Source organism: Phocoena sinus, chromosome 16 (genome assembly GCF_008692025.1).
Source record: "Phocoena sinus isolate mPhoSin1 chromosome 16, mPhoSin1.pri, whole genome shotgun sequence".
Taxonomy (NCBI): domain Eukaryota; kingdom Metazoa; phylum Chordata; class Mammalia; order Artiodactyla; family Phocoenidae; genus Phocoena; species Phocoena sinus.
The window spans coordinates 23,519,810-23,533,033 of NC_045778.1; the positions used below are offsets into that span (position 1 = coordinate 23,519,810).

A 13,224-nucleotide genomic window follows, 5' to 3' on the forward strand; every position below is an offset into this window, starting at 1 on the left:
AACTAAGATCCCACGTGCCACGTGGAGCAGTCAAAAAAAAGAAAAAAAACATCAGAGCTAGAAGTTAAGAGGCTGGCACCCCACCACCCTGGCTCTCACTATATGGGAACGGGTCACTCAGTGCTCAGTGCCAAGCTGGTAACAGCAGCTCATGAGTCGACCGCCTATGGGGGAGGTCAGTGGGCGACTTCTGACACAGCATTTGTGAAGGGTGGGATGCACTGTGGAAGAAGGAATGATTTAGGAGATAGCCTGTGGCCCTTTCACCCCACTGGGTGACTGGTGCCATCCATTCTCCATTTAGGTTTACAGGGGTAACAGCCTGAGCTACTTTGCCTGCATTTCCCCTAAGCTATCATTAGCTGATAAAGGTAGCTACGTTGTGATTCAGAAACTTGGGCATCTCTTGGGCACGGCCTACTGCAACCTTAGGTTGCTGGTGGCAAGCCTGTTTTACCCAACTCTGCTCAGTTTGTAGTGACTACCTGGATCTCTGCTTGAACAGGATTCTGCGGCAGGTCTGACCTCAGGGAGTGTGCTGTGATTGATTATTGATGTCTGTTCTGAGTCCAGGAGGAGAGAGGGCAGCGCATGTGCCTCAGGTGTGCTAAGCCTGAATAGACCAGTCTTTCCAAACATATTACGTTGTGGGGTTATTCCAATGATCTGTTGTTGCAGAAAAATGATCCCAGAGCATGGTGGCTGAAAACACTGCCACTGTCTCTCATGGTTCTGGGAGTCAGCAGGCTCACCTGGCAGCTCTGGTTGGCCCTCTCTCATGTGGCTGTAGGCAGCTGGGGCCTCCGCGGGGCACCTCTCTCTCTGTCTGTCTCTGTCCCTCCCCTCGGTCTCTCGCAGGTAGCAGGACTTTTCATGTTGTGGCTGAAGAGCAGGCGCCCCAAGAGAGCAAGGCAGACGCTGCATGGTTTTGGTAACCTAGTCTCTGCAGTCACATACTGTCCCTTCTGCCCACTCAGTTTTAAGGGACCAGGGACCGCACCTTTCAATGGAAGGAATGTCAAAGAATTTTGCACGCCTCTTAAAACCAAAGTGAAGGCTGGACAAGCAAGAGGGAGGATGGTCTGAGACGGCCTGGGGGCCGAAAGCCAGCTGGCCCCTAACCTGCCTGCTCTTGCCTGTCCCTGGCACATGGGGCTACGGTCAGTGTCCTGGCAGGAGGAACACAGCCTCCAGAGATCACGCCCAGAAGGAGGCAGGGGATGGAGTTATGAGCAGGGTAGAGCTGGGTCCCTGGCAGTGACTCAGAAGAGAAGGTATGAGGAAAGGAAGGGCATGCAAGAAGAGGACGACAAGGAAGAGGTGACAGAGCCATGGCGGTGGGCAGTCCCTCGGCCTCTCACCGCCCTGTCTCCTTTCCAGGCCCCTATCATGATCCTCTGTCCAAAGTGGAGGTCAGGAGATGTGCGCAGGACCACAGTGCCAGGAAGGGCTGGCCTGAGCTGGCGTCTTACCTGGCACTGTCCCCTCTGTGGTCGTGAGGTCCAGCAGGCCAGAAGCCAGCCGGGACCGGGGATCAGCGGCAGCGGGGAAGGCCCAGCCTCTGGGCCCTGGGCGAATAACCTCTGATCATCGCAGTTAGCATTCCCAGCACTCAGAGCCCTCGGAGGCATTCTCTGCTTTAATCTGCAGTGGCCAAGAGCAGCAAATTTATTCCCCTGTTTTACAGATGGGCAAACAGGCTGACAGAGGTGACCTGCCCAAGGTCATGTGGCCATTAAGAGGTTGGAGGCAGGATTGAACTGGGACCCTTCTCCCCCCACATCTGTGCGTGGAACCTCTGGGCCCCCTGCCGCCTAGTTCTCCAGCTTCGCGGGACCCCTCCCTGCAGCCAGAGCTGCATCTCAGGCTTTATAAGCGGGAGCCCGTTTCTGCCCTGGCTTCAGGCTACTGGAGGGAAAGAGGTGGTGAAGAAGGTCTGGGTCTGTCTGCAGTGGGCACTGCCCTCCGGAGCATGGCTGGGAGCTGGCTCTGAGGGCTCAGTGTTACAGGGCGTCCTCCAGAAGGGTCCTGCCCACGCCAGGGCCTGCCTGTGCCCTTTCCCGGCTCCAGGAGAGGGGTGAGGGCCATGTGGAAAACGCTCCCAGCCTCTGTCTGTTTCTGGATTGTGGGAAGATGGTTTGGAGCTAAGCTGTTTTCTATTTAATGTGCGAGATTGAAATGTCCCCTTTTCTCCCCTCCTGGAGAACCCTGGCTTTATCTAAGCGGCTCATCCATAATCGCCAAGTGTTTTATTATGTTAAATCTGTAGCATCATAAATACTTATGAGGAGGATTTACATTTTGGAGACTTATGAAGAAATCAGTCCCCTGGGGTCCTGAGCCCTCGTGAGCAAGGGAGGGAAGCTGGCAGCCTGGGTACATCTGGCAGCCCTCTCCAAGAATCTCATATCACTATGACCTGCCCCAGGGTCCCAGGGCTGGAGCTGTCACTTCAGACGTCCCCTGTGCCAGAGCAGAGCCACCAAGCCTAGGGCAGCACTTGTCTAGACTTTCCCTAAAATCCCAACAGTGTTACCACCCCCTGGGCCGCTGTCCAGGTGGAAGAAGCAGAGAGTAAGGCAGTGTGCCCCCGCTAGTGGATATGGGGTGGACTTGCACGGGCACATTTTATAAAGCTTTACAAGCATTGACAATAGCCCTAGGCAAGACCCCTGAGGGCTTGGAGCCTCTGCAGGGAAGCTCCAGCTGAGAATGGGTTCTGCAGCTGGCAACTAGCTGGCGAGGAGACCTGTGCAGGTCAGGGATGTGAGCCGGGGCAGAGAGGGGGGCATAGCTGGGAGCTGCGTTGCTTTTGTGATACACTTGGTGTTTACCTCCTCCTCTCTCACTCTGCCCTCCTCTCCCTGCCCTGGGGGTGCCTGGGTAAGAAGTCCCCCAGCTCTCTCCAAAGCAACTTTCCTGTTCAGGCAACTACTTAACCTTGTTTTGACAGGCACAGAGAGCTTCTGGGGTGCCAGCAGCATTCATGGGGGGAAGCTTTCCTGCGTTGCATCTGGGAGGAGGTGGTTGGAGACAGAGGCCATTCCCAAAGCTGGCTGGGATCGCTGCTGCTGTTTCCAGCTGTCTCCCTGCCATGCTGAGGGGGACAAAAAGCAGAGCGTGAAGGGGAGCTTGAGGCCCAGCGTGCACTGCTGGGACCCCTTAGTTATCAATCTGTGCATCCAGTAGGTGTTTACCAGGTGCCTGCCAGGCCCTATGCCAGCCCTGGGGGTGAGAACGAGACGGGGCCCTGTCCCTGTGCCGCTTCTCACGTCTCCTAGTCTGTCCTTCGCCTTCTTCTTGCCCCAAGGAACTGCTAAAACTTTGGGGCATTAGTCCCCAGCCTTTCTCTCCACTTGAATTTTTTCAGATTTAGAAGCATAAACTGGAAGAAACCTGAACTTTTTCTTGTCCCACCTCTTCTTTTTCAAGGAAACTGAGGCCCAGAAAGGTTGAATATTTGCCTGGGGTCACACAGTGAATTGGTGGCAGAGTTGGCAGGGTTTCTGTCTCTGGACTCAGGCTCTGTGCCCCTGTGGCTCTTATCTTTGGGGTGGGTGGGGAAGCTGCAGCTCCTGGGAGAGAGTTGGGCGGGGGGGTCTGTGTGACAGGGTTGAGTGTGTAGCATCACCCTGAGCATCAGAGTAAGGCCTGACCACCAGCCTTCAGGGCACCTGGTATGCATTTAAAATAGATACTCAGGGGCCCCTGGGGTCCTGGTGCTCACCTGACTGCCCACCAGCTCCTGCCCAGGCCAAGTCCCCTGCAGACCCTGGGAAGATGTGTCTTGATGTGGAGTTTCTCAGAAGCAGACCCTGGAAAAACGATTCAAGTGCAGGTAGTTTATTTGGGGGGCCACGATAGGAGAAGGGGGGAGACTGGGAAGGGCTGGCAGCCAGTAAAGGAAGCCTTATCAAGCCAGCTCCCATAGAAGGTGACCGAGCTTCGGCTGCTCAAAACTCTGGCAGCCAGTGTGGAACACACCTGAGGGGGTGGGAGCTGGGGTATTTACCCACCCACTTCCCCATCATTGGCTGAAGGCTGTTCTTGGGAGGTGTTAGTCAATCACCTGTCACTTGCAACCTGCGTCCTGGTAAGAGGGGAGGGCAGGAGGGCAGGGCACCCGTTGCTCAGGGCTGGAGTCTCTCTGTCGCTCCCCAACTGGAAACCCTGATGTGCCTCTGCGTGTTGGTTGGCACTCTTGGTAACAAAGGAAAGAGACACAAAAAGGATTTTCTCATTCTTTCCTTAGGAAATTAAAGTCAGGGCTGCCTCCATTGCTGGATCTAGGGGAGTATAAACGCCCTTCTCATCCGCCAGCCCTGAGCTCTGTGTGTGCCTACTTGGCTTCATCTCAGATGTGGCCTCTACCCATGCAGCTGGCCAGATAGGAACCAGCAGCCCCCGACACAGTCCTGGCAGAGACCCAGCTTCTACCTTTGAGTCCCAGCGATGACTGACTGGCCCTGCCTAGGTCACATGCTAACCCCTAACCCAATCCAGTGGCCAGAGGTATGGGTGGGACACCCTGATCACCCCAGACCAGGTCGTGTGCCCTCATTTGTGGATGGGTTGGTGTGGACAGTTTGACCGTCCACCTCCGCAGGACAACTTGGCATGGAAGGAGTGCTCTTGGTGGGAGGGATGCTGGCAGACAAAGCCTGCGTGCCCACTCCACGCCCCACTCTGAGGAGCAAGTCTTGGCACTTATCAGTTGGACCAGGCCCTCCAGGGTGGGGCTTCATGTCTGTCTGGTATCCTCTGCTCCCAGTGTCACCTGCAGCCAGAGTCCATTTTAATTCCCTGAGTGTGCTACGCTCTCTCTCACAAGATATGTGCACTCACATCCAGACGTACCTTACGCTGCAGCTTAGGTATCGCCTCCAAAAAACCTATGAGATGCTCAGAGTGGGTGTTGTGCCCCTCAGACGTGCCCAGGATGCCCTATGGCCCTGCTGATGGAGCACTTTGCACACTGGAGCAAAATGCCTGTCCCTCGTCTGTCCTGTGTCCCGGGCATCCAGCCCAGCGCTGGACACACAGTAGTTGGCCAGTGTTATCTGTGGAATGAACACACCAGAGAGGACGCGACTTAGCAAGACAGCCATGGGCTGGGGCTCAGCAGACCTGGGTCCTCATCCCAGCTCCTCACACCACAACCTTGAACTGTCCCTTCACTTCCTCAGGCTTCCTTCTGCCCCTGACACAGCCCAGGCAGCACCTGCTCTCCCTTCAGCCAAGGATAGGAAGGAAACTCAAATTAGCCTGGGGCCACAAAAGCACCTTGAAAAAATCCTTTCTTGCTTTTCATGCTCATCATTTCACACCTCTTTATGTATGTATATATTTTTTTCTACCTTTCATGTCTTTCTTTTTTTATCCAAAAGAAATTTGTATATAACTAATCTGGATTTTCTCCCAGCCGCCACCCACTGGTTAGCAGGAAAATTAACTAAACATCCAATCTGGTTTAAAGCTTAGTCTAATCTGATGATTTAAACAGCCTCTTTAGATGATATTCTCTCTCCCTGCAATAAAAATGCAGTTTCACAGAGAGCTAGGCTTCCCTGCTTCTCCCTGCAGGACGGTGTCTGGGCAGATTGGAGTCTGGGAGAGGCGTAAGGCTTACATGCAGGAGTGGGGTTGGATGGGGGTAGCTGGCTCTAGCTTGGTGTCAGCTGCTGCCCATGACAACAGAGACCATCACAGGAGCCTCCCTCTGCCCTGGCCACCTGTTCTGGGCCACCCATATTCCCTTCATTCCCAGGGAGGCAGTAGAGTGTCGTTCTGAGAGCACAGGTGGGAGCAGCTGACTGACCTTGGGCAAGTTGCTTAGCCTCTGTGACCTCGGTTTCCTTATCTGTATATGTGGGGTAGGTAAGAATACCTGTTTTGTGGAGCTGGTGTGAGAATTCAACAAGTTAGCATTTAGAAACCACTTAGAAGAGCACCTAGCACAAATGAAGTACTATCTCAGTGTTTGCTTTGATGACGACAGTGATGGTGATGATTTTCTTCTCTTCTCCCTTCTCTCCCTGCCACGGCTAAGTTTTGGGGGAAGGAATCCAGTGGGTGGTTGTTCTGTTTAAGCCCTAGACAAAGCCAGCGGGAGCTCATCCCCGTGGCAGGAGGAACGGGGGTCTCGCCTCAAGAGCCCTCATCTCCTGTCCTTGAACCTCACAGCAAGATGAAAAGAAGCAGCATTTGAGAACATTTGCCCTGAGCCGGGTACTGCTGCCTGGCTCTATACACTCCCCGCCAGAGATCCTCACAACCACACCTTCAGGTAGATTGATTCTCCTTTCTTTTGTACAGACGCAGAAGCTGAAACCGGAATGATAGAGTCACTAATTCAAGTCCACACAGGACTGTGAGCCAGGAAGGCAGGATTCAGACCCAGAGTGCACAGTCCCAGCCACTGAGCACACCTGCTTCCCTTAAGAATGTTCACCAAGCCCAGCCTGGCATGGGAGGCCCGAGGGGGTCTCTAACCGCTTCTGGTATCCTCACCTTAGGGTTCCGATTCATGTCCGCGTGCTGGCCTCGCTGACTGTCATGCTGGCCATCTTTGTGGTGATGACCGTGCTGGTAAAGGTGGACACCTCCTCCTGGACTCACAGCTTCTTTGCCGTCACCATCGTCTGCATGGCGATCCTCAGCGGCACCTCCACCATCTTCAATAGCAGCGTCTTCGGCATGACTGGTTCCTTCCCCATGAGGAATTCCCAGGCGCTGATATCAGGTGAGAGCGGGGGTCCAGACGGCTGAGCGGGTCAGTCTACTTGGGGGTTATTTGAAGGAGCCAGAGGTGAGCATGTGGTAGCCCTTCCAGAAAAAGAAATGAGTGTTAGTTGTGTTTCCATGATCTATTATTGTGTTAACAAAGCACGCGAAAACTTCTTAGTGCCTTAGAACAGTAAGAATCATTTCTTTGGCCCGTGTGTCTGCAGTTTGGGTAGAAGTTCGCAGGGACAGCTTTCCTCCTCTGCTCCACGTGCCATCAGCCAGGATAGCTCGCCTGGAGCTGGAGGATCCACTTTCAAGATGGTGTGCTCACCCAGCTGGTGTGGTGGTGCTGGCTGTTAGCTGGAAGCTCAGCTGGGGCTGGGGCTGGGGCCAGGGTTTCTCTCCATGTGGTCTTCACCACGGCTGCCTGGGCTTCCCCGTAGCATGGCCTCTGGGTTGCAAGAACAAGCATCCCAAGAGGCCCAGGCAGAAGCATTATTTCCTTTTATGACTTAGCCTTGAAAGACATTTAGGGGCACTTCCACTATAGCCATAAGCCTACCTGGATTCACGGGGAGAAAACACAGACCCACATATCTCAGTGGGTGAGTATGAAAATCATACTGTAATGGGAGGAGAGACATAGTTGCAGCTCCTTTTGGAAAATACAGTCTGCCTACCAAGTGCATTTCCTGAACCAGCGTTCCTTTCTTTCCCTCCCTCCTCTCCTCCTTTCCCTTCTCCTGTCCCCTTTCCTTCTCGTTATTTTTCCTTTCCCCTACCTTTTCCCCCTTCTTTTCTCCATCTTTTCCCCCCCTCTATCTGTATTTCCTTCCTCTGTAATTTTGTAGAAGACCTACTATGTGCCAGGGATTCAAAGATGAACAGGACTCAGCCTCCCAGGAGCTGATAGCCTAGTAATAAACTCCTCTGTTACCCTGAACTTTGGCATTTTATGGGGCTGCTGACATGACTTGGGCTGACCCCTTTAACTAAAATTTTGATCCTAACCTAAGCCTGTTGCCTAGACCTTAGCAGTTCTGTTCTCTCACCCAAATGTCTCAACAAGATAAAAAGGAGCTGGGTCAGGAAGAATCTGTGCTTTCCCAGGAGACCGCCATCCCTTAAAGCAAGATTGGGAGCTCAGCTGCTCTGTTCAGTGTCTCTGCATGTCCATGTTGTGTGAAGGGGTGCAGTAAGCATTTGCCCACTTGAGAAGCATTTTGCGAAGAATCTTCTCTGTGCCCATTAATTGATAATGCCAAGTAGTATGTGACAGGGATGACAAATACCTGGACACATGTATATCTCCTCCCTGTTCCCACACCAGTGCCAGACATCACTAATCGATCTGTATCTTTCCTCCTAAGTGTCTAAATCCTTCTCAGCATAGCACTGGAGACACTTACTGTCAACAGATCAGAGCTCAGATGTGAGCTCAAGTCTGTTTGCCATTTTTGATGTAAGATTAGGCTTCTGGCTGTATCCTCAGAGAAACCCTTGGGCGTAAAGTAAAATAAAAGTGGACCCATCGCTAAGTTTCCTGAGTACAATCAATATGCCCCTAGCAGTGCTTCAAGAAGGGCATGCCTAAGCTGAGGGAAGTGGCCACTGAACACTGGATTTAATCCCTTCTGTCATCCTGGTCTCTTGTCCCCTCATCTCCCTCCATACCGCTAGAGGATTTTTCAGTATAACAACCTTGCTGGCTCTCTCTCCAGGAGCCAGTGACCAAACACACCGATATGTTGGCAAGGCGCCCTTCAGGTTCATCTGGCCACCTGCAAACCTTCCAGAGAAGGAGACTCTCCCGTGCATTTTTAAGAAAGTCCATTTTTGAAAAAGTAGAGAAATCTAGTACTCACACTTCAGTATTAATTACCCTGGGCCCTAAGCCGTTGTCACCACTGTGTGCAGTTCCCAGTGGGCACCCATCACCCTGGAAGATGTGAGGTGTCCCGATCTTCCAGAGGCCTCAGTGCCACTCACCAGCACCCGTTGTTTTTTGTCCAGAGGAGCCCATCTGTGAATTCTGTGTGTGTTGGCATCTGAGGAACAATTCATTTGTTTTGTACTGGTGTTTTTTTAAGTCCCTCGTTTGCATGTATTTCCATAACTGATGAGATAAAAGTAGGGAGTCATGAAGGATGAGCTCCCGGAAGCCTGGTTTGTTGTTGATGATAATATTATAAATTCTCTACAAGTTGGCAAGAGAGAGAGGAAAATCAATAGGCAGTGATGTTAAGATCTCTTCCTCAAGGCAGCTAGGGAATGTCTTACGGAGTTTAACTCCAGTTCTTACAAATCACCCAGGTGGGGATTACAGCTTCTCAGAAGTTGGCACCCTCTTGGCAAAGAGTTTACCCTGTTGTTGCTGTTTTGATGTGGGAGGGACAGAAATAACAAAACACCTAATTGGGAATCTGAGAGGATTTATATGGCACCTCTCAGTACCAGACACTGTCCTGCTTTACATGTAATGATCCTCTTAATCTTTGTAACAGCCCTAAGAGGTGGGTTTTAACATCCCCATTTTACAGATAAGGAAACGGAGGCACAGAGAAGTTAAGTGACTTGCTGAAGGTCACACACACGTAGAAGTGGTAGAGCCAGGGTTGGACTCAGATGTTTTGATTCTAGAGTCTGTGCTAGAATTAATACATCACTATGCTAACTTTCATTTCTTTGCCCTCCTCTCAGATCCCAACCTCTGGCCCCACCCAGGCTAATAGAACTCATATTGAGAAGGTTGGGGAGAAAAAGAGCCACAGAGGTGTCAGTCAGAGTGTGGGTGAGGCAGCGAGGATGGGCATCGTGTTGGACGAGGGCCCAGCTGTCGCTCTCCCACCTCTGCTCTGTGCAACAATGGGCAGTGAAGTGGTGCCTGGTCAGACCTGCCAAGTAATGACAAAGCAGCTCGTGCCCACACGGACCAGTTGGCTGTTTGCAGTCAGTGGCCCTCTTGCCTCCTTGAGACTCAGTATCCTGATCCTCTAACGCAGGCAAATCCATCCGTGCAGCCAGGCAGTCCTGTATTCATAGGCACTTACTGTGTTGATCCTATTGGGCGTGCCCATGTATTCATTGTTTTTCCCATTCACTGTTTCCATTTCCATCCCACTGTAGTCTCATGGGAGGGACAGGACAAGTGTGAGTCCCATCTTCCAGGCAAATAAACAGGCTGAGAGGAGTAATGATCTGCTCACATGGACCATGTATAAGCTCTGACTCGTGGCCAGCACCAGTTGACCACCCACGGTTGTGAGGGTTCAACAGAGAAGTAAGACACATGGCCTGCCTCCCAGAAGTGACTGTGTGATTGTGGTGAGGAAGGGGACTGACATTTGTAGAAAGCCTGCTGTGTGCTGGGCTCTTTCTAAACATCATCTGATTCAGGCCTTGCTCTGCAAGGCAGGTGTCATTGTCCCCATTTTACAGATGAGCAAACTCTGGTCCCAAGAAGTCATGTTGCCCCCAGGTCACAGCGAGCAAGTGGCAGAGTCAAGGGTCAGATGTACATCTGTTTGGCTCCTGGACCCATGAGTCCCCTCGGCTAGGTTGTGCTGCCTCTTCTGTTAGGTAGCAGAGAAAGATGTGGTGCCACGTGGTCACCTGGGCCACGTGCCGAAGCCCTCGGCAGGAGAGCACATTCCATGCGGTGGGGCAGTTGCGTGCATGCGAGTGCGTGTATGAGTTTGGGGTGGCATGGTGTGTGAGTATATAGGAGTGTGTTACTGAGTGTGTGTGTGACAGTGTGGTTTGAGACTGTGTGTCGGTGTGTGTGTGTGTGAGAGCTTGTGGTAGCCTAGGTATGTGTATGTGATTGTGTGTGTGTTAGCGAGTGTGCATGCGTGTTCACGCGTGTATGGTGCACAGCTGCCGTGGGGTACAAGGTAAGCTCCATGAGCTCCTGGGTGGCTTTCTAACCGGTAAGGACTCCCCAGATCGGCTGGCCTCGCTCGAGGCAGCGGGGAGCCTGTGCTCGGACAGGCCGGAGCCTCTTCCATGCCCCTTGGAGAAGAGCTGGGCTGGGGATACCCTCCCAGAGTCAGAAAGCTCACGGCTGCAGGACCCTCCGGGTCTGCCAAGCCTCGCCGTACTGTGAGAACAGCAGCGTTCTTCTCAGCAGGGACAGCGTGGAGCTGGAGTGGAGCGCGGGCGGGCCGAGAGGCAGGGAGGACGGGCCCGCCCTGACCATCCGTGGGGGGTCCCACGCTCTCTGCAGGAGGAGCCATGGGGGGCACCCTCAGTGCCGTGGCCTCGCTGGTGGACCTGGCGGGGGCCAGTGACGTGACGGACAGCACCCTGGCCTTCTTCCTGACGGCGGACGTCTTCCTGGCGCTCTGCATCGGGCTCTACCTGCTGCTGCCGCGGCTGGACTACGCCAGGTGAGGCCCGCGCTAGCTCTCTGCGGCATCCTTCTCTCATGTATGCTTATACCTTTATCCTGTCTGCTTGAGTTCTTCTGTCCTCTAGCTAGAGCCCATGTTCGTTTCCTGGTTTACTGCCTGTCTCCCTGCTGGAGTGTGACCTCCCCTGAGGGCAGAAATAGAGTGGGTTTTGCTCTCTGCTGTATCCCATGCCTCGAGCTGTGCCTGGCTCGTAGTCGTTGCTCAGTAAATTGGCTGGGCCGTTGGACATGAGAAGTTGGCTTTGCGTAGCAACCCCAAGCAGCTGAGCCCCCGGAGTCTGCGTGTTTTCCATCAGAGAGGGCAGGCGGCGGAAGTGGGACCTGAGGAAGGATAAAGATGAAGAGTAGCTCCTTGGGCTGCGCACCTCCCCTGCTCCTGCTCTGTGCTCAGCCCGGCCTCACGGGGCTTCTTAAAGCTCACACACCCGCTTCTCATGGGGGCAGCACTGTGACTTATCGTAATTGCGCCCGTTCACACATGAGAAAACCAGGCTCAGAGAGGCTGAATTACTTGCCTGAGTCCCACAGCCCGTCGGCAGCAAAACCAGCATTGGAGCCCAACTCCAAACCTCTGATTCTAACCCCCGTCTCTCGGGGCCTCTCGACCCTGCGGGACCGCTTTCCTCGCCTTAGTCTCTCTCGGTCTCTCTCTCCTTCCTCCTTTTCCTTTTTTGCTCCCTGCTGCTCTTTAAAAAATGACCCGTGACTTTTTCTTGCTTTTTATTCTTTTCAATGCATTTTCATAACCATTGTCGTATTTGATATAGGAATGGCAGGAATTATATTCCCCATTATACAGGTGACTAGACGGAGACAGAGAAGGCCAGGTGCTTGGCCTGTGGTCCCACAGCGTGCGAGCCGCAGAGCCGGGCAAGAGCGCAGGTCCTGGCTCTGCCGGATCCACGGGAACAGATTTGGTGTGGGGGGCACTGAGCTAAGCAGTCCATATTTTCCCCTTAGGATATATGACAGCCTCGTGCAGTTTTTACTGTATTTTCCCATTTTACCAATGAGGAAACTGAGGCTTTGGAGAGTTAACAGACATGCCCAGGTTTCTTACCTGGTGAGTCGTAGGTGGGCGTTGGAACCTGGAGCCGTTTCCTGGCTGCACCATTACCACTGCATCCTGCTGCACCCCTGGCTTGTGACGGCGAGGTCCTTCCTCACCACTGACTCCTCTGTCCCTGTGAGAGTCGCCTCGTTAATCCCCAGAGCCCCCTGCCTTCACCAGAATCCTGAATCTGCCGGGGCAGGTTGCTCTCCCCAGTTAGAGGATTGTTGTAACTTCAGCTGGCCTCCGTGGCCTCAGGAAGATAAAAGGGGACTGAGTGATGACACCATGTACCCCAGGTGGCTACAGACCTGAGTCTGCCCACCCCCTCCCTGCCCCTTCACGGCTGTCATCAAAAGTTATCCAGCTGTGCTCCACGATGATGCCCCTGTGATTCCTGGGGTCTGACTGGCTCGCTGTCCCCCAGCCCCTCATATACTGCCTGACACCTTGTTGCTGCTGACTAAATTATTTTGAGTCAATGAACAGAAGGCAGGAGGTTCCCACTACTCCTGCTGTTTCCCTGTGTCCTGTTTCAGGGAGCCTCGCGTGGGCTGTTTACACCGGGGTGGCCAACCTTCCTTGTTTGCCTGGGACTGAAGTCCCAGGGGTTCCCAGGACCGGGAGCTTCCAGTGCTAAAACCAGGATAGTCTCGGGCAAACCAGGACAGGTGGTCACCCTAGTTTTCAGTCTCACTTAAGCAAGCCAAAATCCTTGCAGCTGAGCACGTGAGACAAGAGAACAACCCAGGGCTATGCCAGCCCATGGAAGTTTCTATTTCTTTGCATACTAACACTTGGGTCAAGGCTTCTGGGTTTACAGAAACCCATCTGAGGATGGAGCTTTAGAGCTGTGCTCCCAGGGCTGCTCAAACTAAATCTTACTCAAAAGGGAGCCCATAGGTGCTGCACCCAGGAGGGCTGGGCTAGGCTGCCCCATCCCACTCAGGAGGAACTGAGCCTCACGCAGTGGTGGAAGCTGCTGACTGCGGTAGGGTGCAGTTAGATTTGGACGAACTTATGAAGAAGAGCTTTG

At 53.2% G+C, this 13,224-nt stretch overlaps 1 protein-coding gene across 7 annotated transcripts in view; it reads left to right on the forward strand.

Annotated features, from left to right (window-relative positions):
* The window catches only part of SLC29A3 (solute carrier family 29 member 3), a 59,677-nt gene that overhangs the window by 25,870 nt on the left and 20,583 nt on the right, over positions 1 to 13,224 (forward strand). For all 7 annotated transcript variants that reach the window (XR_004346268.1, XR_004346267.1, XM_032608789.1 and 4 more), the window contains 2 exons: positions 6,516 to 6,742; positions 10,952 to 11,114. Coding sequence is in view for 5 of the 7 variants with exons in the window: in XM_032608785.1 (XP_032464676.1) it covers positions 6,516 to 6,742; positions 10,952 to 11,114 (390 nt within the window). In the remaining 2 variants the exon portion in view is untranslated. The remainder of the gene's footprint in view (positions 1 to 6,515; positions 6,743 to 10,951; positions 11,115 to 13,224) is intronic.